The sequence below is a fragment of the Toxotes jaculatrix genome, chromosome 17 (assembly GCF_017976425.1).
Source record: "Toxotes jaculatrix isolate fToxJac2 chromosome 17, fToxJac2.pri, whole genome shotgun sequence".
NCBI lineage: Eukaryota > Metazoa > Chordata > Actinopteri > Toxotidae > Toxotes > Toxotes jaculatrix.
The window spans coordinates 16,753,196-16,774,239 of NC_054410.1; the positions used below are offsets into that span (position 1 = coordinate 16,753,196).

At 44.7% G+C, this 21,044-nt stretch overlaps 1 protein-coding gene across 2 annotated transcripts in view; it reads right to left on the reverse strand.

The window, feature by feature from the left end:
- Window positions 1–4,611: 4,611 nt before the first annotated feature.
- Window positions 4,612–21,044, reverse strand: part of runx3 (RUNX family transcription factor 3) — a 49,446-nt gene continuing 33,013 nt past the window's right edge. Inside the window, exons 6-8 of one of the 2 annotated variants that reach the window (XM_041060488.1) lie at window positions 18,877–19,023; window positions 12,793–12,867; window positions 4,612–7,911 (exon numbers count right to left, since the gene is read on the reverse strand). In XM_041060488.1, the coding sequence (XP_040916422.1) occupies window positions 7,430–7,911; window positions 12,793–12,867; window positions 18,877–19,023 (704 nt within the window). In that variant the 3' untranslated portion in view covers window positions 4,612–7,429. The remainder of the gene's footprint in view (window positions 7,912–12,792; window positions 12,868–18,876; window positions 19,024–21,044) is intronic. The other variant, XM_041060489.1, reaches the window with a different exon arrangement.

A 21,044-nucleotide genomic window follows, 5' to 3' on the forward strand; every position in this document is an offset into this window, starting at 1 on the left:
CTGGCTTTGATTATCTCCATGGCAGCGTTTGATGTTTCAAAGTGCCAAAATGCCAACAAAAATAAAACTGCTTGTTTTGGAGTGATGATATAAGAGAGATGACGACAGACTTTTATAAAGCTCTTGTGTTTGGTGACACTTGAGAGGATGAGGGAAAAGATGTTTTTAATGTGTCGTGTGGCTGTCAGTTTATGGGTCAGATGAGGCTGTAGGTCTGTGGCGCTTCAGCGGTTCTCGCTGATTTCTTTACAGCCATGTGAGCCCTTACTGCTGAAAGGACATTAGTCATGTAGTTAGATAGTCAGTCCCAGAATGACCTTAGTTTTTAGAGGGACATAGTGTTAGGAAACAAAGAAACTGGCTGCCAGCAACTGAACATTGAATGTGTTTGACTTTGCTGCTTTAAGAGTAGATAGTGGGAACAAAAAGGTCTGTACGTTTGTAATGACCATCCACGTTCCCACATGATTCAAAACAGACTTGAGCAATCATCCTCATTTTGCTCACTGCTTGCGCAGATGGATGAAAAAAGTAAGGAAGATAGAAAGATAGCCAGTGTGTATGTGAACTGCCAATTTAGCGTGTTCCCCTGCTCAAGCAGGAAGTGAAAAGAGACCTGGTCCACAGGGATTCCTGTTTCCCTTTCTTGCCTTCTTGCCCCCCCTCACTCAGGACCCCACCGTGATAGGGAAAGCCTGGCAGAGATCTACATTGTGTGGTGTTTATGGTCTGTGTGTGTGTATGTGTGTGTGTTTTAATTTCCTGTTTTATAGAGGAAGCACTATCCACATGTACAGATCGTTATTCAGAATTTGTCTGTGAGAAAAAAAGGACAGAAAAAAAGACGTGTGAATTCTCATGAATCTGTATGGGAAATAACTTGCATTGTTTCTGGGAAACTCTCCTACTCTTAGTAAAAACATATTTTGGTTCACTGGTAAAGTGCAAATGCAATGTCAGTTGAATCTATGAAAGGCAAAGTAATTTAATTTATTCCAGTCAACAAAAAATCGTAAAAAAACACTACAAGCTATTATCCTCTCGGATCATATGTTCTGTCTTTCCTTAACTAAAAACTAACTAATCAAATTAAATGCAGATTGGTTAGACACAGAAAGCTGTGGTCATTGTGCAATGACAAGAATCTAAATCCAAGCCATTAGGGCATCTAAATGAAAGTTAGCTGCTGTGGTCTTAGCCAGAATACCCTCTAACCATGGTCCGGGCCACAGGTCCACCATGCAGTGGTCTGTTGGGTTTCCATAAAGGCCTTCTTCTGGTTTTGACTCATTTACATGTCTTGGGTTCCTATGACGAAATGAGAGAATAGGACGACTCAGCATAAGGCCAGTTATTTGTGTTAGTGCTTCCCAGTTAATGACAGTTCCTGTGAAATTCTTTGAGTCTCAGCTTAAGAAAAAAGCACCTTCAAGCTGCATAGTTAAAAAAAAACTACTCTTGCTTGGAATAATAATTTGTAATTGAAATGTTTTTTTCCCGCACAGTTCTAAAGTTTCTATGTCAATTTAAAAATAAATCTTCAGTGTATATACATTGGAGGCTTCAGGTTTCCATATCACACACTGCAAATTGGACCATGGGCTTTCAAAAGGCACAAAATCTTGAACTTAAACTGAGTTTTAAGCTGAGAAAATTTCCACACTTCATCATATGAATGTAAAAAAAGTCTTCTAGGGTCAATCCCAGCTCATATGCCTTTCACAACGTTGCACTCTAAGAAGAGAATATTTGCGTGAAAAATTAATGATCAAAGTCAGTTCATTTTAAATGGTTTCAGATCTCTTTTAGAGTGCTGTATTTTTCAGTGCTGCTGTGGAGAAACGACATTATGGTAGCTCTGCGTTTGGTGCTTTGAGATCATCTGACATCTGATCATTTAGGAGTTGCACAGGCAGTCTCAGTCACACGATGGTGACCTTAAATTTATGGTGGCAGCTCTCTAGATCGATCTGATAGTGAGACTGTTTCTGCGAGTGCCTCATGAAAGCTTTTCAGAGATCCTCTGGGTCTGAGCGGGAACGGAGTCCTGGGCCCATAGAGAGGTGCTCCACTGTGGGAACTGGGAGCTGCCTGGTCTATCGTAACACAGAGCGGTCTCTGTAGACCCACCATGGATGAGAAACTACCTTCACTGGGATCCCTCTGAACTGGGAGAGCCCTCTTTCCCTCTCTTTCTTCATCTCTCCCTCTCTCTCTCTATCTCCCGCTCCCTGTCAGCAAGGCAGCGCTAGTCATCAGTGTGAGAATGGTTGCATCACAGCTCTCGCGGTTTCTTAGCCCCTGGCCCCTGTGTTTCTCGGTCAATCTGTGGGAACCCTGATTTTGGACGGCAGCCTCTGTTCCCACCACCAGTCTGGTTAGAAAATAGACTTCTGGTCATGTTGCAGGCACCCAAACCAAGCCGGTTCTAGCCCGCTCCTTCTCACGGGTTCGGGGGAGGAGAGGTCAGCGGCTGCAGAAGAGGCCCTAATGGGTTTCGTATGCAGGTACCACAGAAGCGACGCGGGATACTGTGTTCATGAGAAATGAGAGGGCTTTAACGATTCTGTGCTTTTTCCAAAACACTCCCTCTCTCCCTTCCCTCCTTCTGTTTTTCTCTCTGTCCCCTGCAAATCTCTCTGTGTCTGTTTTTCATTTGGATCTATAAATAGTGCCTTTTCTCTCCTCTTTCTGATTAATTGAACATAAAATCGTATGAGGGACAAGGCTAAATTTTGAAAAAGAGAGAAAAATCTCTTAAGTGATTCTCATCGCTTTAGTTTTTCTTACGTGTGACCTTCACAATCATGCCTCCAGCCATCTTTATATTTCATCCACTTAAAAAGCGATTTTCTATGTCATCTTATAAACCAATTCATCATGCTTTTGACTACAATTATCTCCAGACAAGCAGCTTCATCCAGGCAAACACTTCCCCTCTTTTTCCTGGAGAGTTACAATTTTCGGAAGAGCAGCGTAGCGGGAACAGAGGGAAGATGAAAAAAGCAGTTCGGCTGATGTACATCCATGACAAAGACCGAGCCAGATGAGAGCTCCTCTGCTCCCCACATGTGGACGAGAGAGTCGGGTCTCACAGAGTGTGTGAAGACAGCTGGAAAATTCCCCTGAGCCCGGTCTAATTGAAAGCTTATCATCTTCTCTTTGTGCTTCCTGAGTGGTGGGGGATCAGCGAGGAGCGACGGAGAGAGCCGCTCTGTGATGAGACCTGGAAGAAATAGTTGGGAATGTTTTAAGATGGTGCAGATCTGTCATACACTCACACTGTGAAGTGGAGCTCAGACTGTCTGGGTGGAGGCTGGTGTGAGATCTATCAGCAGGGGATTGTGTGTATGAGGTTCTTGTGCGTGCATGGCAGTGCTTTGAGTGAGCAGAGTTAATTGAATACAGTGTGTATCAAGGCTGCGTGTGTGCGTCCTAGGGCTTTGTTGTTGTGCCAACACTGCCCCCATAGAAGGCCTGACGCACACACAGCAGAAAGCATACAGACGGAAAGAAAGAAAGGAGAGAATTGAATGAGAAGAAAGGATAAAAGAGAAAGGAAAGAGCATAGATACAGGAGCGTGTAAACAGGGGAGAATAAAAGAGTGCAAAATTGAAGCAGAAAAACAAAGCGTTTAGAAGTGAAAGCCCTTTCATGGTACATCAACAGGTGGCATTAGTTTAAGAGTGAGGAATTGTGGGTGTTGCATTTCAGGTTAACCACATGAGACATCTAAAGTCAGACCACCCCACAAGGTAGCATCTCAAGTGTTTAATCTTGTGGCTCGGCTTCAAATGGACCAAACAGATGCCATCAGCGCCGCATAAATTAACAACCACGTAACTGGTAAGATAGAGGGCTGACATTCCAAACTTCTCCTGTATTGTTTTTAACAAGTGACAACTTGCCGACATGTGCTAACATGGAGGCTGCCAGGGCAGCGCTGGATTCCTGAGCTGCGCTTTTATTGACGCTCTGGGTACCACCGTGTTGACAGCTGAGGCATTTTCGATTCTCTGAGAAGTGAGGGTAATTGTCAGTGAGAGTCTCACTAATGGGAGAGAAGAGTATAATTATTAAAAGTGGTTATTGGGAATGAAGTACCAGTGATCTGACAGGGTTGTGAGATGGAGGCAGTGGCATGTTTGGTATTTACTGTGTGAGGCCAAAGAAGAAGTTAGAAGAACAGAATTTGTTGGATCAGAATGTGCTGGCACCAAATTGAGTCCCATGAATGTTTATGGTGTTTTTTTTTTTTTTTTTCCCTGCTCGTTTATCAGCTGATGTGACGGTGTCTGGGTTTCTGGAGATGAATTATACCCTGTCCCTCCGTGCTTAATGTATTCACTCTTTACACCTCCCTCTGTTAAACCGTAAAAGACCTCACCATCCAGACTTTTGAGCATTGAGTTTCAAAATTAGAGACCTCTTATACTAAAGAACTGTTTTTATAGTAACATGAATAATGTTGAAGAATGTGATCGTGAACACTTGAACCTAAATCTAATGTGAATGTGAGTAGCTGGGACCTTTTTAATTAAAATTTATTTCAAATAACAAATGACATTATTTTTTTAAATGAAATGAACAGCGGTTGTGAAGGCAAAAAGTGAGACACATTTTTTAATTAAAATGATTAAAAACTACATTATCCGCAAATTGTACAAGCACTCAATATGGAAGCATTAACATTATAATTATATGTTGATGAGATTCTTAAATTAACATCACTGTCAGATGTACATGCTTTGAGCATAAAGAGAAAGGAAGACAGCAAGATGACTTAACATTTTGGTAAATGAAAAGGAGAGGGGGATTCTGTTAGAAAGAAATAAAAGAAAATGTAACATTGTGCTCTTTAATCCAATATACAATCAAGTACAATTCACTTGTACATTTCGGCGTTCTAGTTTTGCATAAAGAATGTTATTAGAGATCAATCAAGACATGATTCAGTTACCATACATCTTTCCCATCACTGACAGCTGTGTTATAGTCAAAGGCAATTGTGAAGATCTTTGTTTTTTTTTTTCTTTTTTTGAAGTAACCACACAAATATAACTACATATTTGGTTTCTCTAGCTGCATGATTTTTTTTCTTGTTTGCCCATAGTACAGTAAGGTCTTCTACCATATAAAGGCTCCAGAGGAGAGCGCAGGAAACTTGTATTCCTCCAAATCATAAGGGAAATAGGAATGAGACATTGTTACCGATAGTTAAACAATAGGAATAAGGCAGAGGGGCTTTATATTGGATCGACAAAACACCTTGCATAACATATTTGTACCTGAGCTGCAAATGCTAGCTTTGGATCACTTTGAAATTAAATCCCACTTGTGTAGCATCTTTCAGAGCCATGAATGCAAATCATCTTCCTTCTTTTGGCGGACTTTCCAGGTAAACACCGGACACCTGATACCTGCCGTAAATGCCTCAGTGTGGCTCATACCACCGTGATCTGTGCAGGTGTATGAAATATTTAGCTGTGAGCCCCTGGCACTGATGATCAGTAAATTAGACCAGCAAAGACAGAATCAGGGCCATAAAGGCTTCAAAGCACTCACTGATTATTCAGAACAAAGGGACCTGTGCACAACAGGGGAAGTTTTTTTTCTTTCTCTCTTTCTCTCTTTGCATAACCACGCTAGGCGTTGGTAAGAAGATACTTCTCTGACCCCGCTGCCTCCTTCTGTCCCTTCATCCTCACACTCGTCCCCTCCAGGGATAGAGGGATCACATGCGTAACTGCAGGGGAAAAACACCCTCAGGACAGGGGGAATGTGCACACACACCTGTGGTGCAGGAATGTGTATGTGTGTCTAATCATGAAATCATTAATTATTTGGTAAAGTTTTGTTAAAAGGACACTTTAAGGAATCTTTTTTTTTTTTTTTTTTAATATTTAGCTCTGCTGACTTTCCAATAGTTGTAAATGCAAAACCATAAAAGAGATAAAAGTTCAAACATAGTGCAAACAATAAGCAAATGATTCATTTAGCGCAGGAAAGCAATTTGGAAGTTTGTTTTTTTTTTTTTTTTTTTTTTTTTTTTAAAGATTATGGCTCTAGATACACCATCTCACTCACAGAATCTGTTGGGTGTGGTTCATAAGGAATAAAAGTTCTTAGTGCATCAAAGCTACATTGGAAGACAAAATAATTACACTGTTTTTTTTTTATAATTTAGTAACAATATATTACACAAATTCCAAATTTATACTTAACAACAAAACATGGTATATATACTGTATATATATTTATATAAAAAAAAGGAAAGGTAGCGAGAAATGCTCAAAGATTTGGGGTATATGCGTACATTTCCTCACAATTTGGCTCAAATAAATATCAAAAGTAAACCATGTCATCCAGTTGAAAAATACCAGACTAGGACTTCTTGTTTTCTTTTTTTCAGAAAAGGGCTTGAATAAGGAAAAAGTAGACACAACAGGACTCAAATATTCCTGGGGGAAAAAGAAACCAATAAACACTCTTCTGCGTTAGTCTTTTACATTCCTCAAAATATCAGCCATTGTCCTGTTGAAACTTGACACACTGATGACACAGCAGAGGAGAATTCATTTCTTAAACACGTGAGTCCTGACAGATAAAATGTCTTTTCTTTCAAATATGCAGCGATTGTCGAACCTGCATACCATAGCACCAAAGGCTAATAATTCTCATTTGGATAATAAATTAGGCAATAAGGTACTGCATATGTGCTGTGAGCACATGAAACAGCTCTGGATGCATCTGGGGATGTTTCCACAACTGACAATATCTTTTTTGATATTTAAATTTTGCAGAAATTAAAGCTTAAGAGAACCGATTGCTACAGCAGTGCAGCCGTGGAAGGATGTCGACGTCACTCGGTGGAGTAAAACATCCAGTCCGACTGCTCTCCTCCACCTACCAGGTGAGTTGAATCAGTATAAACAGTCTGCTTGATGAATGTCTGCTGTGGCTTTTCAGTTCATCAGCTGTAGTCATTGATTGTACCTCCATTGTATTTTGTTCTTATGTCTTTGAGTGCCAGTTTGCACCAGACAAATGATCCTGAAACGTTACCATGGCTTCTCTGGTTTTTACTCTCACTTCTATTTACAGTCTCAGCTGAACATCATCTCACTTTTATATGGCTTTTATAGTCCCTTAAGAGTACGTGTTTTAGCACAGTGCAGGAGTTCACTCAAAATTTACAAAATACATGGAAGTTTTGGGAGAGTTGGTAAAACACAGAAAGTCTGTAAAGCAAGTGCCAGAGAAATAAAAGGCAAACATGCAGCATTTCTTCTTTTTTTTTGTATTTTTTTTTTTTTTTTTTACTTTCAGTGTTCAGCTTTTGTTTTTGATTTTTTTTTTGTTCATCGTCCTCTTTGCTTTTCCTCCCTCACTTCTCCCGCACCCTCTGATTGTCTAGCTGTCTGTCAGTCAGTAAGGCCTCCAGACGGACTCATCCAAGCGGCCCGAAGCGCTCATGGCTGTGGGGGAGTTGCTGTGGCTGCCATCGGCCTCCACGCCCTCGCTCTGGGTGTTCAGGCCAGGGTTCATCAGACTGTTGGTCCCTCCGGTGCCCCCGGCCCCCGAGCAGGACAGCAGGCGGGTAGGGGAGCGCTCGCCCCCGGTGTTCCCTGGCGCCACCATGGAGAACTGGTAGGATCCGGAGCCTGTGCCATAATACAGGTAGGAGTTGGACTGGAAGTTCTGGGATTGGTTGTTTGAGTAGGGTGGTGGCAGATAGGTGTGGTATCTAGAAGAGGCTGACATGCTGAGGCCGCTGATGCCAGTGCTGGAGGTGTTGGTGGAGTAAGGGAAGGCCCCGGGGTAATGCATGCGGGGGTCTGAGAAGCGAGGGTCAGTCAGCGGCGACAGAGATGGGAAGGGGGTCCTCGGTTGGAAGAGCTCTGTAGTCCCTGTTGGCAGAAGCAAAGAACAAAAGGTTGGAAAAAGTCGACAAATGTTCGAATATGAATGAAAACTGCCGTTGTGATTATGAAACAAGGGGTTCAGAGATTTCTCATTTTCTATTACTCCCAAAAAACAACCCACATCTCAACAACAGGAAACCTCTCCAAACCCCCAGTTCTGAGCTCAGATTTCTTGCGATATGCCTGTCCATGGAAATGTTTGCTCAAAGTAATGAACTGAGACATTTTTTTGCTTAATAACAGCCATCAAGCACTGACAGCACATCATCCCACAGCCCCATGCACAAGACTGAACTTATGAAAAGGCCCCCTCGACACAGCCCTCCTACCACTCCTTCAGCAAAAGAGAGCAACGCACAGTGTTCTGTCTTTCTCAGAACAATGAAAAGAGGCATTGTCAGTGGCGAGGGGTGCTTTGTATAAACAGCGATGGCTTGTTGCGCCGTTGTGCAACTCATCATAAATCATACTGGGGCGACAGAGGCAGACGATCACATTCAGAGACAGAGAGACAGAAAGGGAAAATGAAAGGAAAGAGGGTTGAGGAGGATGAGAGAGAAAGTGTGTTTCTGTGTGAGAATCCTCTAATGTGTATCACAGTCCAGGACCTGTCAGAATTAACTGCTGAGTGTAATCTCACAGGTAACAGAGCCCCGTTGAGCCCAGCTGTTAGGACTTCAGTTTCACTGCACACTTACTAATTTATTCAGCTGACAAAAGGGAAATAGAAATATTGCTTGGGGGGGTTGACTTGGCAGTTTGCTTCTCTGAGATTTGGGGCCACTACTGTCACCAACTTAGGCCCTTAAGTCAAACACCATATTGCTTCTCTCACCTAACTGAAGAGTGTTGCTGGCTGATTTTACATCCTGAGCTTCAGATATGAACCCGTTCACAGTCCTGAAGTCATGTAGGACTTCTGAACACTGCACATCAGTTTGATGAGTATTAAGCCACTTCTATAGTATTTACCCTCCCTGTTAATTTCTCACGTCGGTTTGTAGCTCATATATATGTGTGTGTGTGTGTGTGTGTGTGTGTGTGTGTGTGTGTGTGTGTCGCTAAAAAGCAAAAGTCAGGAACGTCACGCTGGCATCATGGCTCCTCAAAGATTGCATGATAATTCTCAGGTAGAAGTCTTGGCTGATACCGTAAGTTAAGCATGAGTCAGCTTGAGTCCATGGCACTCAGATATTTTGGAAGAAGGTCAGGTGGCCGACGGCCAGGCCGAAATACTCTGCAACTGTAAACGCCCTTCATTTGGTTGAACTCCACAATGACTAGGGAGAGTTCCTCATACCTGATGTCAACAGCACACTCCATCCACACCTGCCGCTTGTACACACACCCCCCACACACACACATACACACACACACCTCAATCCACGGTTATTTGTTTGTCCGCATGTGGCTTTCATGGGTCCAATGTGCCCACATGACTGCAAGTGTAAAATGTGGATTTGGATGGCAGAGAAAAGAGAGCTTGTGTTTGTGAAATAGCAAGCGCTTGCACGCCACAGCCCTGAGGGGGGAGAATGCCAAACTTGCGTGCCACAGTCTTGTTGAAATGTCTTTTCCCTATGTCTGGAGAACTGGGTCCGTTTTCAGCTACAAAAAAATCTGTTCCTTTGTAATTTCCATGGCCCCTGCTAGACTCTTTTTTTTTTTTCATCAACACACTTCTGCAGTTGAATTTCCTCTTCTTTTTGGGATGAGGGAGTTTGGCGGTGGGGGGGCTGTTTCTTTTTCCAGAGTCTACCAGGCACTGGAGTCAGACTCCATATCTGATTTCACGCAAGGAAAATCCAAGCCTTCAGCTGCTGTTGATTCGGGTGAAGTGGAGTCGGCCCAGTAATTCCTACTGGACTCCCCAGAAGCCTTTGCTCTCACTCCCTCTCTCCCTCTCTCTCTGTCCCTTCATCTCTCTCTCTCTGTCTGTGCTAAATTTAGGCTTCAGGGTGAAGCTGAGGAGGGGATGTGTGGCGTGGGGACTTGATGGCTGTGGCGGCTGCGGCCCACCCCGCTCATGATCTCCATTTAATTGGAGTCGGTGGAAAAGTGTTGGCTAAACTGCGGTGGGGATCGACTCCTGTGTTCTGTCAGCGGAAACTGGACTGGACACTTATCACAACACCTTAATGGGCTTGTGCGGTACCAGCCTCTTGGCCGTGAGCCAGAGGAAGCCTGCTACCACCCTAAACTCTCTATAGTACAGTAGCTCCCTCTGGAGGAGAGGGCTAAACAAACTGTTCTGTAATTGAGAAGCAAAGTTTTGCAGTCTGCTTTTTCTCCCTCTTAACCATGTTGCATACCTTACTCCATCCCCACCCTCCCCCACCCAGTATAAGTACAGGCTTCACTGTTGTGGCTGTGGTAACAGTGGTGTATCTTTGGCAGAGAGGGTCTTCCTAACTGAGCCGAGTAGTAGCTGCCTGTAACCTCTGCGGCCCAAAACCACACATGATCTCCATTAGGCTCATCTGAAACGTGTTGACTAAATTGCAGGGACAGGAGAGGGGATGGACCCCAGAGGGCTAGCTGGCACAGTCTGCCGTCTGTGATGTTCCCAGTCTATGAAGCGGGTAGCTGGGAATCAGGGTTTTTATAGAGAACATAGTGTTCCAGTGCTCTCTCTTTCTCTTTTCTCCTCTAGCTCTGAAGGCATAGTGCAACTTAATTCTGTAGCACCAAGGGTGGAGTCCTCCTCCTCCTCCTTTTTGCTTAGCTCAAGAAGTCCACTAGTCCACAGTCAAGCGTGTAACCCAGATATGACAGGAGGTTTGCCTCATTTGCTTATGGGAGAAACTGATTTTGGTTGTTAACATAAGGGCCGGCTTGAGGCGGCCATGTCTGTATGTGTTATTGTGCACAGGGTTGTGTGTGTGTGTGCGTGTGTTTCCACATGTGGTGGCTGGCAATGGGGAGATGCAAATCCAGGCGCTCACCTGTGAAATGTTTACTCAGGCTTGATGCAAACTGTGACGGCCAGCGCCCAGGGAATGGTGTCTCAGGCAAATAAGTGGAGGAAAGGAAAAGGGAGAGCGAAACCCCCAGGCTCGTCCAGCTACACGTAAAAGACGCACTGTGCTGTGCCGTGCGATTGTTTCCTAATTTTCTCCCTCATATCATCCCTAAGGGGACTCTGCTGTGCAGCACTATGGATTTTATAACTCCTCTCAGTGGTAGAGAGTGTCTGTTTGATTTACTGACTGGTTTGGGTGGTTTGAACGGATGCCATGGAATGCCATGAGGATGAGTAGTCACAGTTGATAACAGGGCGATGATGACAAAGCAGTCTAATGCCAGAGCAAGAGCTGCTGCGGCGCAGGCCAAAGAATAGGAGACCCAAATGAACACAAATGATCTCCAGGTGTTTGTTTAAGCACCAAGGCCTTGGGGCCGGAACATCATGTCGAATGCAAATGATAATCACCTCTGTACTGTGACACCATGGTCAACAGCCCCAAAGCCTCATCCACGTTAGGCACTTTATTATGTGAGTGCGGAGGATTTTGCATGTCCCTAACTTGTGACATGCAATACAAGCAAGGGTGAAGGAAGTTTGTGATTACAGAAAAACCGGAGATTTTCCCTAATGCATCAACAAATAAGGTGACATGATTAATTTGTTTGTTTGTTAAGTAAATTCCTGTCTATGACAGATGATACTGCCTTGCAAAGCCAAAGACTTGTGTTTTGCTGACCATAGACCATGTATGCTGTTGTTATAAGGATAAAGGTGTATGAACACAAGCATCATCATTACTCCTTATGCTTTCTACATCGCTGTCACATTCTCTTTACTGTTGAGACTGTTGGACTGGAATTTCAAGTTTAGGCTTTAAAATCTTTAACATATCCTTTTACTAACTATCACTGTCACTCAATCACATTTTTCACACCATCATGAATGACTTGCTCTGCAGTGAAACAGCGAGACAGCAGTGGCTAGAAAAGGCCTTGTACGAGCAGCAGCACATGTAAATGTGTAGTCCCTGGTTCTACCACTCAAACTGTCACATTTCTGTTTTCAGCTTCAGGCATTGTATCCTATCTGATAAACCGTAGAGTGTGTGTGTGTGTCTTAATGTCTGTCCTCATCACAGTGTGAGTGGATGAGTCAGCATGTCTGGTGTGGTGTGGTGGTTTCTGGGTAGAAGACTGAGGGGGCTGTTAGACAGCAGCAAAGATCCAAATCACCAAGAAATAAATGAAAGAAAGATGGAGTGGGAGGGGAGGAATAAGAAGAAGAAGAAGAAGTAGGAGGCAGGCAGGCAGGCAGAGTGGTGGCGTTCTAGGAATGTTCTGGGATGTAGTAGGGCCCTACGGGCAAAATGAGCTAGACTCCAAAATTGTCACAATGAATGGCACACCCTGGCTTATGCCTGCCTTTCAAGCTTCTCCGCTTCAGTATGGTGTATTTCAAAGGCGGTTAATGTCAACTAATTAAAATAAACTAGTTTGGAAATTTTCAGTTTGCTCTGAGATATTCTTAAAGAATTTCCCATTTGAAAGGTGTGAACTGTCTTTGGCAGCCCACAATGCCTCAGTTCTCTTTAGCCTGTTGGCTCACTCTTAGTAATTACGGCCATTACTACTAGGGACCTCACCCCTCTTGCTGCTTGTTATTCACATTATGATTATTTCTCAGTAATTAGCAAGCACCCTTGGAAACAGTTTTCTCATAAGCAAACACAAAAGCACAGACATGCACATCCTCAAGGTCACATGAAATTTGGGATCAAATCAGAAGAGCTGAGTTTTATGTGAGGACAAGTTTCAGGCTTAAAAGCGTAACCAAAAGCATAGTTACACAGAACAACATGGCACAGTAAAGTTAGGAAGAAAGGGATTGCAGTGTCTCACCTGGCCATGATCTCAGGTCCTCCTCCACCTTGCATGTCTTCAGAGCAGGGGTGTCCATTTGCTCCTGCCACAGGGCTGGTGTAACACAAAAAATGAAGAGTAGGTGAACACTCGGATCTACATATTATAAAGAAGTCAGTGGAGATACACCGTTTGTGCAGGAAGTTTTACTATTTTGTGAAATGCAGAGAAATGTGTGGGTTGTATATGTGTGAAAGTGAGGAAGTCACAGCCTGGGTCATAAAAAATCTTAAGCATGTTCCAAAAACACCCTCCATGACAGACTTGTCAAAACTGTCTTGACATCTGGCAGTTTGGAGATGTGTCTTCCTGTCACAGGTTGGCCTCTGCTGACTGAGCAGTGAAGACTGGGAAGAGGAGGGGCAGTTTTCTCACCAGAGTGAGACCAGGCTTGGAAAAACATGCTTGGTGGGTGCATGGGAGATATTTTTGGGTCTTTCAGGCGAGACACTAGAGAGGCAGCGGAGACCTGTGAAGCACAGGACACTCGCTAGCCTGTCCAGCCAAGCTGTCAGGAAACGAAGGAGGGTCAAGGACCTGCTGGCCCAACGCGTGGGACCCTGCTTCACACTCAACGGCCACACCGCAGGAGGCCTGACACAAACAGGGCCTGTTTGCTCTAGGTCTGAGACGGTGCAGTTGTTACAAGACAACTTGCACGGAGCTCTGTGGACATGGGCAGTCTCTGCACAATGGTTGTACAGGAATCTAGTCTACATGCCGCTGAACAGTGTTAAATACTGTTATAAGCTTTTTTCCTCAAATGCACATAATATTGTCATCATAAAGACAGAAACCCGCGTAGTATGTAACCACATTTTTTCTTATAGCACTCTATTAATGACAGCAGCAGTCGACCATGTGTTATCACTATGACTCTGACCTCCGCTGTCGAGATACCGCAATATAGTAAACTCCAAATCTCCTGTAGTGGCAATTAGGATGGAGAAGGATGCCAGAAGCAGAGAGAGGGGTGGGGGGGTGGTGCTGGGCTGTTCACCTATAGCCGAACTGGGCTCAGCATGTGTAAGATCTTTGCTTCCCCTGGAGCTCCTCCGCTTCCTTTGCAAAGGCCCAAATCAGCACTCAGTCAACGAGAGGTCCTGCACTATGCCTCACAATGGCAAATTCTTACACATAAATGGTCTTATTCAGAAAGGCTTGCAAGCAGCTGGTACGATTCGCTCAAGAAAATAAACATTTCCTTCAAATATTTTGATTGGCCAGCAGACAACATCAATACCAGAGGCACAGATTACCCCTGTTAATAAGAGGACCAACCCCCTGGGTGGAGCTGAGGAGTGGGGAAGGAAGGGGCTGAAATGGGAAGAAGTGGCGACTGCGTCACTAATAAGTAGCTTTGGGGTGGTGCCAGCGTAGTTTAGTGCAGGACACAAATAAACACATGCGCTGCTTTTAAAGTGCATGGGTAGATGAAAGGGATGCCTGAGAAGATGTTTGAGCCAAAATGGCGTCCATCCTCGTGACTCCGGATCCAGCAACGCCTCTGAGACATGTAATGCGGCTGCCGTAATGAAGCGTGTCATTGAGACACAGTGAATGCCGGTCCTTGTGCTGGCTTCCTGCTTCGCTTAGGCCTTAGGCGTCGCATCGGGGAGAGAATGTGAGAGAGCAAGCAAGAGAGAAAGAAAGACGCCAGCAAAGGGAAGGAGAGAGAAAGAGAGCGTGTTAGAGAGGGGAGGAACACGGCCTTGGCTCAGCTATGTGGGACATTTGATATGTCTTTTGAGCCCTCACTTATAACGTGAGCAAAAACAAACACATGGGCTGAAAAATCCTATGTTCTCTTTGAGAGCTCGTCGTCCTCCCGCCCTTCCCCTCTCCCCAGACTCAATAGAGACTGTTCATGGCACACATGTAGTTTCTGTAATTGCTGAAATGTAAAACTCAGCCTGACTCTGATGTGAAATTATAACTTAGACAAACAGTTGAGTCTGGTAAAAAACAACTTGCTCTCACTTCTCTTTTTTTTTCTTCTTTTTTTCCACCAAGGAGGCAGCTTCAAAAGATTCTTTTTTTTTTTGTTGGAGAACAGAAACATTTTCAGTTTGAATTATTCATCTCAGGGTCACAAAAAGAGAGTAACCACAAGTGAAGCTTTCAGGCACCATAACAAATAAACTCCTTGGCGGCCATTGACATATTATGTAAATAGTGGAGTGTAGAAGTAAAACAGAGTGTCTAAAGGACTGGTCCAGAATCCTGCTCATTTTGGTTGTATTGGCCTCAGAGGGCCAGCTTCCTGCTTGGGTTTGGCAGAAATCAGCATGAAACCCAACTAGCGTGACGGCTATACTCAAAAGTCCACACCACAGCTACCTGACGGTGCTAATTTCCTGTCTCGCTCTTGCTTCTAATTGGCTGATCATGTCATTCTGGATGTGTGAATTAGTGTGAGCGGCAGTAGCAGAGTGCTGCCTCGAACCTGGGGGGCCGGCCAGCTTGTTTATGTGGAGTAAACAGTGTGGTCACTGTGGACGAGGCGGGAGGGGCACGGCCGCATCGGGCTGGTCCTCCATCAAACGGAACTTTCTCAAGTTAAGTCCAGTCCAGAGGCCGCAGCCTGAACATACTGAACAAGAGGGCCACAGCTGCAGCAGATGTGTGCCAGTTGTGCAGGAGGAAGCCAGAGATACCAGCATTTGTGGAAGTGTCATTAACAGACAGGTTTGCTCCTTTTAAACAGAATTTGCAGTATGTTTAAATATGAAGTGTGTAATATATTATTTCTGCAAGACTTTACTGACATTTTTAGTAACATTAACACATGGGTCACACATTCAGACAGACAGGCACACACACATTCACAAAGACATGCACACACACACACTTTTGGGCCCTCATCAAAGCATTGAGCACTTGACTTGATGGCGGAACGTTATGCTAGTATCTGATATTCATCTTCAGAGAGGAACACACAGGTGTTGGAACAAATAACATGTTAAATGATACCACCTCAAAAGTGCCAGGACTTTCTTTTTGGATGATTAAATTGCTGCTGTATTTCTTTTTCCCCCCTCTCTCTCCCTCTCTCTTCTCTCACTGTTAAAACACATTTAAGTTAAAAGAGCCGCTTTCGTCTCGGCTGTCTGTTAGAGGCTGTGCCAGAGACTTGTTGAGTTCTGTCTGCATTTAAAATGGAACAAGGTAAAAGTGGAATCTGTTTTCCGCTTTACAGTTTGAGGGAAATGGAGTTTTCTATCAGCTTTTTGCTCTTCTTTAGACTGGAAATAACTGTGTATAGATTATAAATGCAGTGCCACAGTGAGATGCTACAGGATGAACTACGTTCTGTATCTGAGAAAGGAAAAAAAAAAACTGCCACCCACAGATACATATAGTATACACATGTACCTCACTTGAGGTTTTGAAAACCAGAATAACAATTTAGTGCTTGATTGTCTGAGTGTCAGATTTGCTTGACTGCACTAGTTGAACCACGCATTTTCAACTACACACACACACACTCCCTCCTCCCTCTCAGAGAATCATTCCACATGTCTAGCAGGCTCACCTGTGGCCACTGAAGAACAAAAACAAGCAGCGAATGCAACGTCTGCCAGCGTGCAGGAATCCTGTCACTGCATGCACTGTAATGAGCTCTTAATTACCCTGTCTGTCTGGGGCACTAACAGAGAACTTGCAACACAAACACGGAACTGTATGTGTGTGTGTGTGTGTGTGCATGTTTTGTATTTTCAATGTGCCTATGTTGCAATCGTCTGTGTGTGTGTGTGTGTGTGTGTGTGTGTGTGTGTGTGTGTATATGATTTAAGAATCCAGGGTAGCGTTGAGAAGATGTCTGAAGACATGTCCTGTTGACAACAAAACTGAGACAGTATTTCATGGCTCAGACAACAAAATGAAGCAAGGAGGCTTTAGGAGGAGATGACACCGTATTCTCTTATTTAGTTGTCTTCAAGGGGAAAATGCAAGGTCCCAGCCCTGGATAATGGAAAACATCTTTTGTAATAGCGAGACGGGAATCCACTTAATTATAACGTGTTGATGGGCGATCTATCACCCGGCAATTCTCAAACAAACAGGCCCCGGGATTTAAAGTATCTGCAAAATACAACAGTGTCTGGCAGAGCTGCCAAAAGCAGAGACGTGTGTGCTGTTGATATGTAAACATCTCGCTGTGTCTCTGAATGGGATATATTACAACAGGTCTATTTTTGTTTGAGCTTTGCTTGTAATACTGTAGTGTTGTTGTCTGTGCATGATTCCTACACGTACAGGAGCGCTCTGTGTGATCTGCGCAGCGACACACATCTCCAGTCTGCCGCTCAGACGCTCCAACAGATAGACGAGGTGGGAGGGAGAAGGGCCCTCTGCTCTGTTATTTAATTATTTTACCACTCTTGCCCTGCGGTATGCCGTCATGATGGTAATACCACAGATTAAGGTGTGTGGTTTTTACAGCCCTTCCCCTTCTCTGTCTCACTCACAGACACACATACACACTTCTTATAGACGGCCTCCAGTCACTGGCAGCTGTAACGTGAAGCTCAAGGCCTTTACAGTCTGTGACAGTTCCAACTGATGTTAATGTGTTGTGTCTGCTCAGTGTATGTACTGTACGTGTGTGTGTTGCAACATCGCAGCCCTTTGAAGCCTGACAAGCCTATGACGCTCTAATTCCTGCCCTAATCCTGTGTGAGGCAGACAAGAGCAGAGCAAAGAGCTGCTCTTCGTCTACTGTCTGGACCAAGTCTGTACACCTCTCCCTGCCGACTGGAGTAAAACCCCCCCCCATATTCAAGTCAGCCCTCAGAAACCTAAAGCTCCCAGTAAAAGCTTAGCTGCAGGGGGCTTTTTATTGGCAGACAGCGTACAGAGCTCACGCCAAACTCTAAACCATCAGAAAATTATCATCACAGTGGCTGTATTGTGTTGAAGCTCCACAGTTTATTTTCGGCGTAACCGGTCGGCGGTGTTTCTAAAATGGCTGACATGTTTTCTGCTCAGTACAGGCTGTGCGAGGGAACAAAATCAACATCAACAGTAAGTAAGGACATGGGGAGTGGGGTAAAAGACCCTGTGTTCTCCTCAGTCAGCTGTTAGATAGGACCATACTGGTGACTCAGCGCTGGCTAAGCTAAGCACAAGGCCAAACACTGGTGTATGGCTGTGATACACACTGATAGAGTTCCACCCACACACGGCCCAGCGCTCCCAAACAAGCCCTCCTGTACACAGCAACATGCTGATACAAAGGTAATGAGATTCATTAGCTAGCATGAGAACTCAAGAGTAGGCGGGAGAGAGAAGGCATACTGTGTGTGTGTGTGTGCATGCGTGTGCGTTCGTGTGTGTGTGTTTAGTCTGCATGTTTCCAGACATGGCATCCTGTTAAAGAGGCTCTGACATATGATGGAGAGTGAACACTCATCCTCACTCCAGCCGTCACCCACGCAGCTGTCCACAGCACACACATATGCTTGAAACAACCCCCCTCCCCTCCATCGCACCACCTCAGTCTGAGTCTCAGCCCGCCCCCGCACATTCGACCAGTCTGAGAGTGACGTGATTGCCAAGGTAGCGGGAGGCTGTTACATTCCTGAGGCTGTAGTGTGTGGTGTGCGGAGGCCAGCCTCAGCACCCAGGCCAAGCTCGGTTGGCAGCACCCGCCATGCCACCTGGCCACAGACTCAACCCTGCTTGCTGTGGGGCCCGGACCCACCAACGCAGGGCATCCGGGGACAGAGCTGACATGAGCTTCCCCTTGGACGGCCAACACATATAACAGCTCCCAGATTAGCGGAACAGAACTCAAAAACCCCCCGTGGAGGAAACTCACATGAAGGGCACTTGGCTTAGTTTAATTCTGGGCAAATGACATGTACTGTGTTGCCGTGGAACAGATTTTTATTCCAGAGTACTTACCTGCTGGCCAAATAAAACTAAATATGTTTGTTTTATTAAAGGATGTATTTATTTCCAGGTAACAGCAGCTCATATGAGTTGAATTTATAGTGTTGTGGTGATTTTGAGGATGTTGGTTGTTTGGTTGTGGTTGCATGGATCAGTGGTCCTCACCTTGTGTGGTGCTGAGGTGGGTTTGGTGGATGGGGCGGGGATTATTGTTCACTTGGCCTATTCGCATAGACCTCTGGTAGCGCTCGATCTCTGACAGTCTGTCCGAGAACTGCATCTTCTGGGGGTCTTCTATCTTCACTCTGTGCCCTGAAACAGCGACATGAGGTGGACGGGTAAGAGAGAAATCAAGGACTTGCCAATTTACCACCTACACAACCAGGAAAATGGCACAAAATGGCACTTTATATTTCCAGAGTTGTACAAAAATAGCAAAAACAATAACAAGAGTCCTTTTGGAAAACAACTTCTTCTTCTCCCTAATTTCTTAATAGCTCTGGGCAGTTTGACATGTCCAGGCAAAACAGCCCGTCTTTGCCTGTCTAAACTGTAATTCAGGTGAAATTGACTTGGACTGTGGAGACCATCAATATCCTCCATAGCAATTCACACACACTCACACAGGATGAAATTATATAAGGGGGGAGAGAGAGAGAGACTGTCACTGTGTTTTCAGCTTCCAAATACAAAAATATTATTAGAATGTTAGCAGACCTTGAAATACATTGGCTAGACACTAAGTGTTACCCAAGCTGCACCTGCTGCCGCGTCATCCACAGATAACGATGGCATACGTGGTTGAAAATAATTGCTTGAGGAATGTTGTTTTCCCTGAACCTAAAGTCTAAGAAAGAATAAACTATGAATTGTTACCATAGGCATTTCTGTGAACTGATGAAGTTAAGTGATGTTTATCTAACCATCTCACTTGAAAAAAAAAAAAAAACAACAACAAAAAAAACAAGAAATAGTGAGTAGATCTACCCGCCTCACACACACCCACCCACACACGCACATTCAGGTCTGACTGACACAGCGCTTAGTCAGAAGGAAACACCCAGACCGGCCTACCAAACCATATAGTCATCAGTCTTAAACATAACGGACAGAAAAGAGAAACTGAAAGAGCCACTGTAGGTGTATGTGTCTGTGTGTGTGTCTTAGTGTGTGTGCAGGAGGTGAGAATTAATTATAAGTGAAGCATATCAGCTGCATCTGTTTCATCCAGGCCCAGAAACCTAACCAACACACTTAGCGCCCTTATCACACTTAGCGCCCTTGTACAAATACATGCGTATTTCTACACTCTGATGGCCCGTTCAGGGACACGTTCACACGCACACGTATGTGCACGTGCTCCACATGTGAACACACCTTAAATGTCAGACGTGAGTCCGGATGAGGGCTTTGCCTCTAATGGGAGGAAGAGATTTTAATGTAACTATCAATGCGCCAAAACCGTGTGCGCACCAGCATGTATACATTCTGTGGTTTTCTCCCTGGCATCTCTACAGAGTAGCCTAATGTGAAGTAATGGCTGGATTTGAATATTTTATCACTATATAAAGGGGGCAAGGCAGACGGACCAATATGGATTTTGCCCGTCCTTTCTCTCCACTGACCCATGGGCAATATATCTTCCCTCGGAGGCTGACCCATGGGTAAAGTTTCCTCTCGTTTACCGCTCTGTCCATTTGTTTGTGCCCATCACCACTGCCTCCCCTCCACCCTCTCTTTACGAACTATATAGAAATTTCTAGCTTTAACGTCCCCCATCACCACCACACACACACACACACGTGCATACAGAAACAAACAGGGCACACGGTCGCACATAGATGCACAGGCACAATGTCTGAACAGAGGCAGGCATTGAAACCAAACTCCCTGCTTGTCAGAGTGCAGCACAGAATAGTTTGGTACTTTTTTATTCACACCCACTGATCAACAGTTATGTTGCCCTTTTCTTGTGTGTAAAAGAGAAAGAGACTCAGTCATGACTAATCTGTCTGAGCAGAGACAGCAGTTCTGTTGCTGCTCTCCAGCTGTTTGTTTTCCTGAGTATTAGGACATGGGACGCCAAAGAAAAGGACGGGGTGGGTGTCTGTGTGTGTGTGTGTGTGTGTGATTCCACCCACCGGCCCACCAGTTTGCTCCGTGCTGTTACTCAGGAACATATCCTGGGCGGACACACACCCCCCTTACACGCTCCGTAACATCTTTTTCATTCACGCTCACATGTATGCGGCCAGTCTGCCTTCTCTGTAAACCGTGGTGGAAGGAATGAAGGCCAGCGTTTTCACTCTCCCTTACTGTCTCACTCTCACATA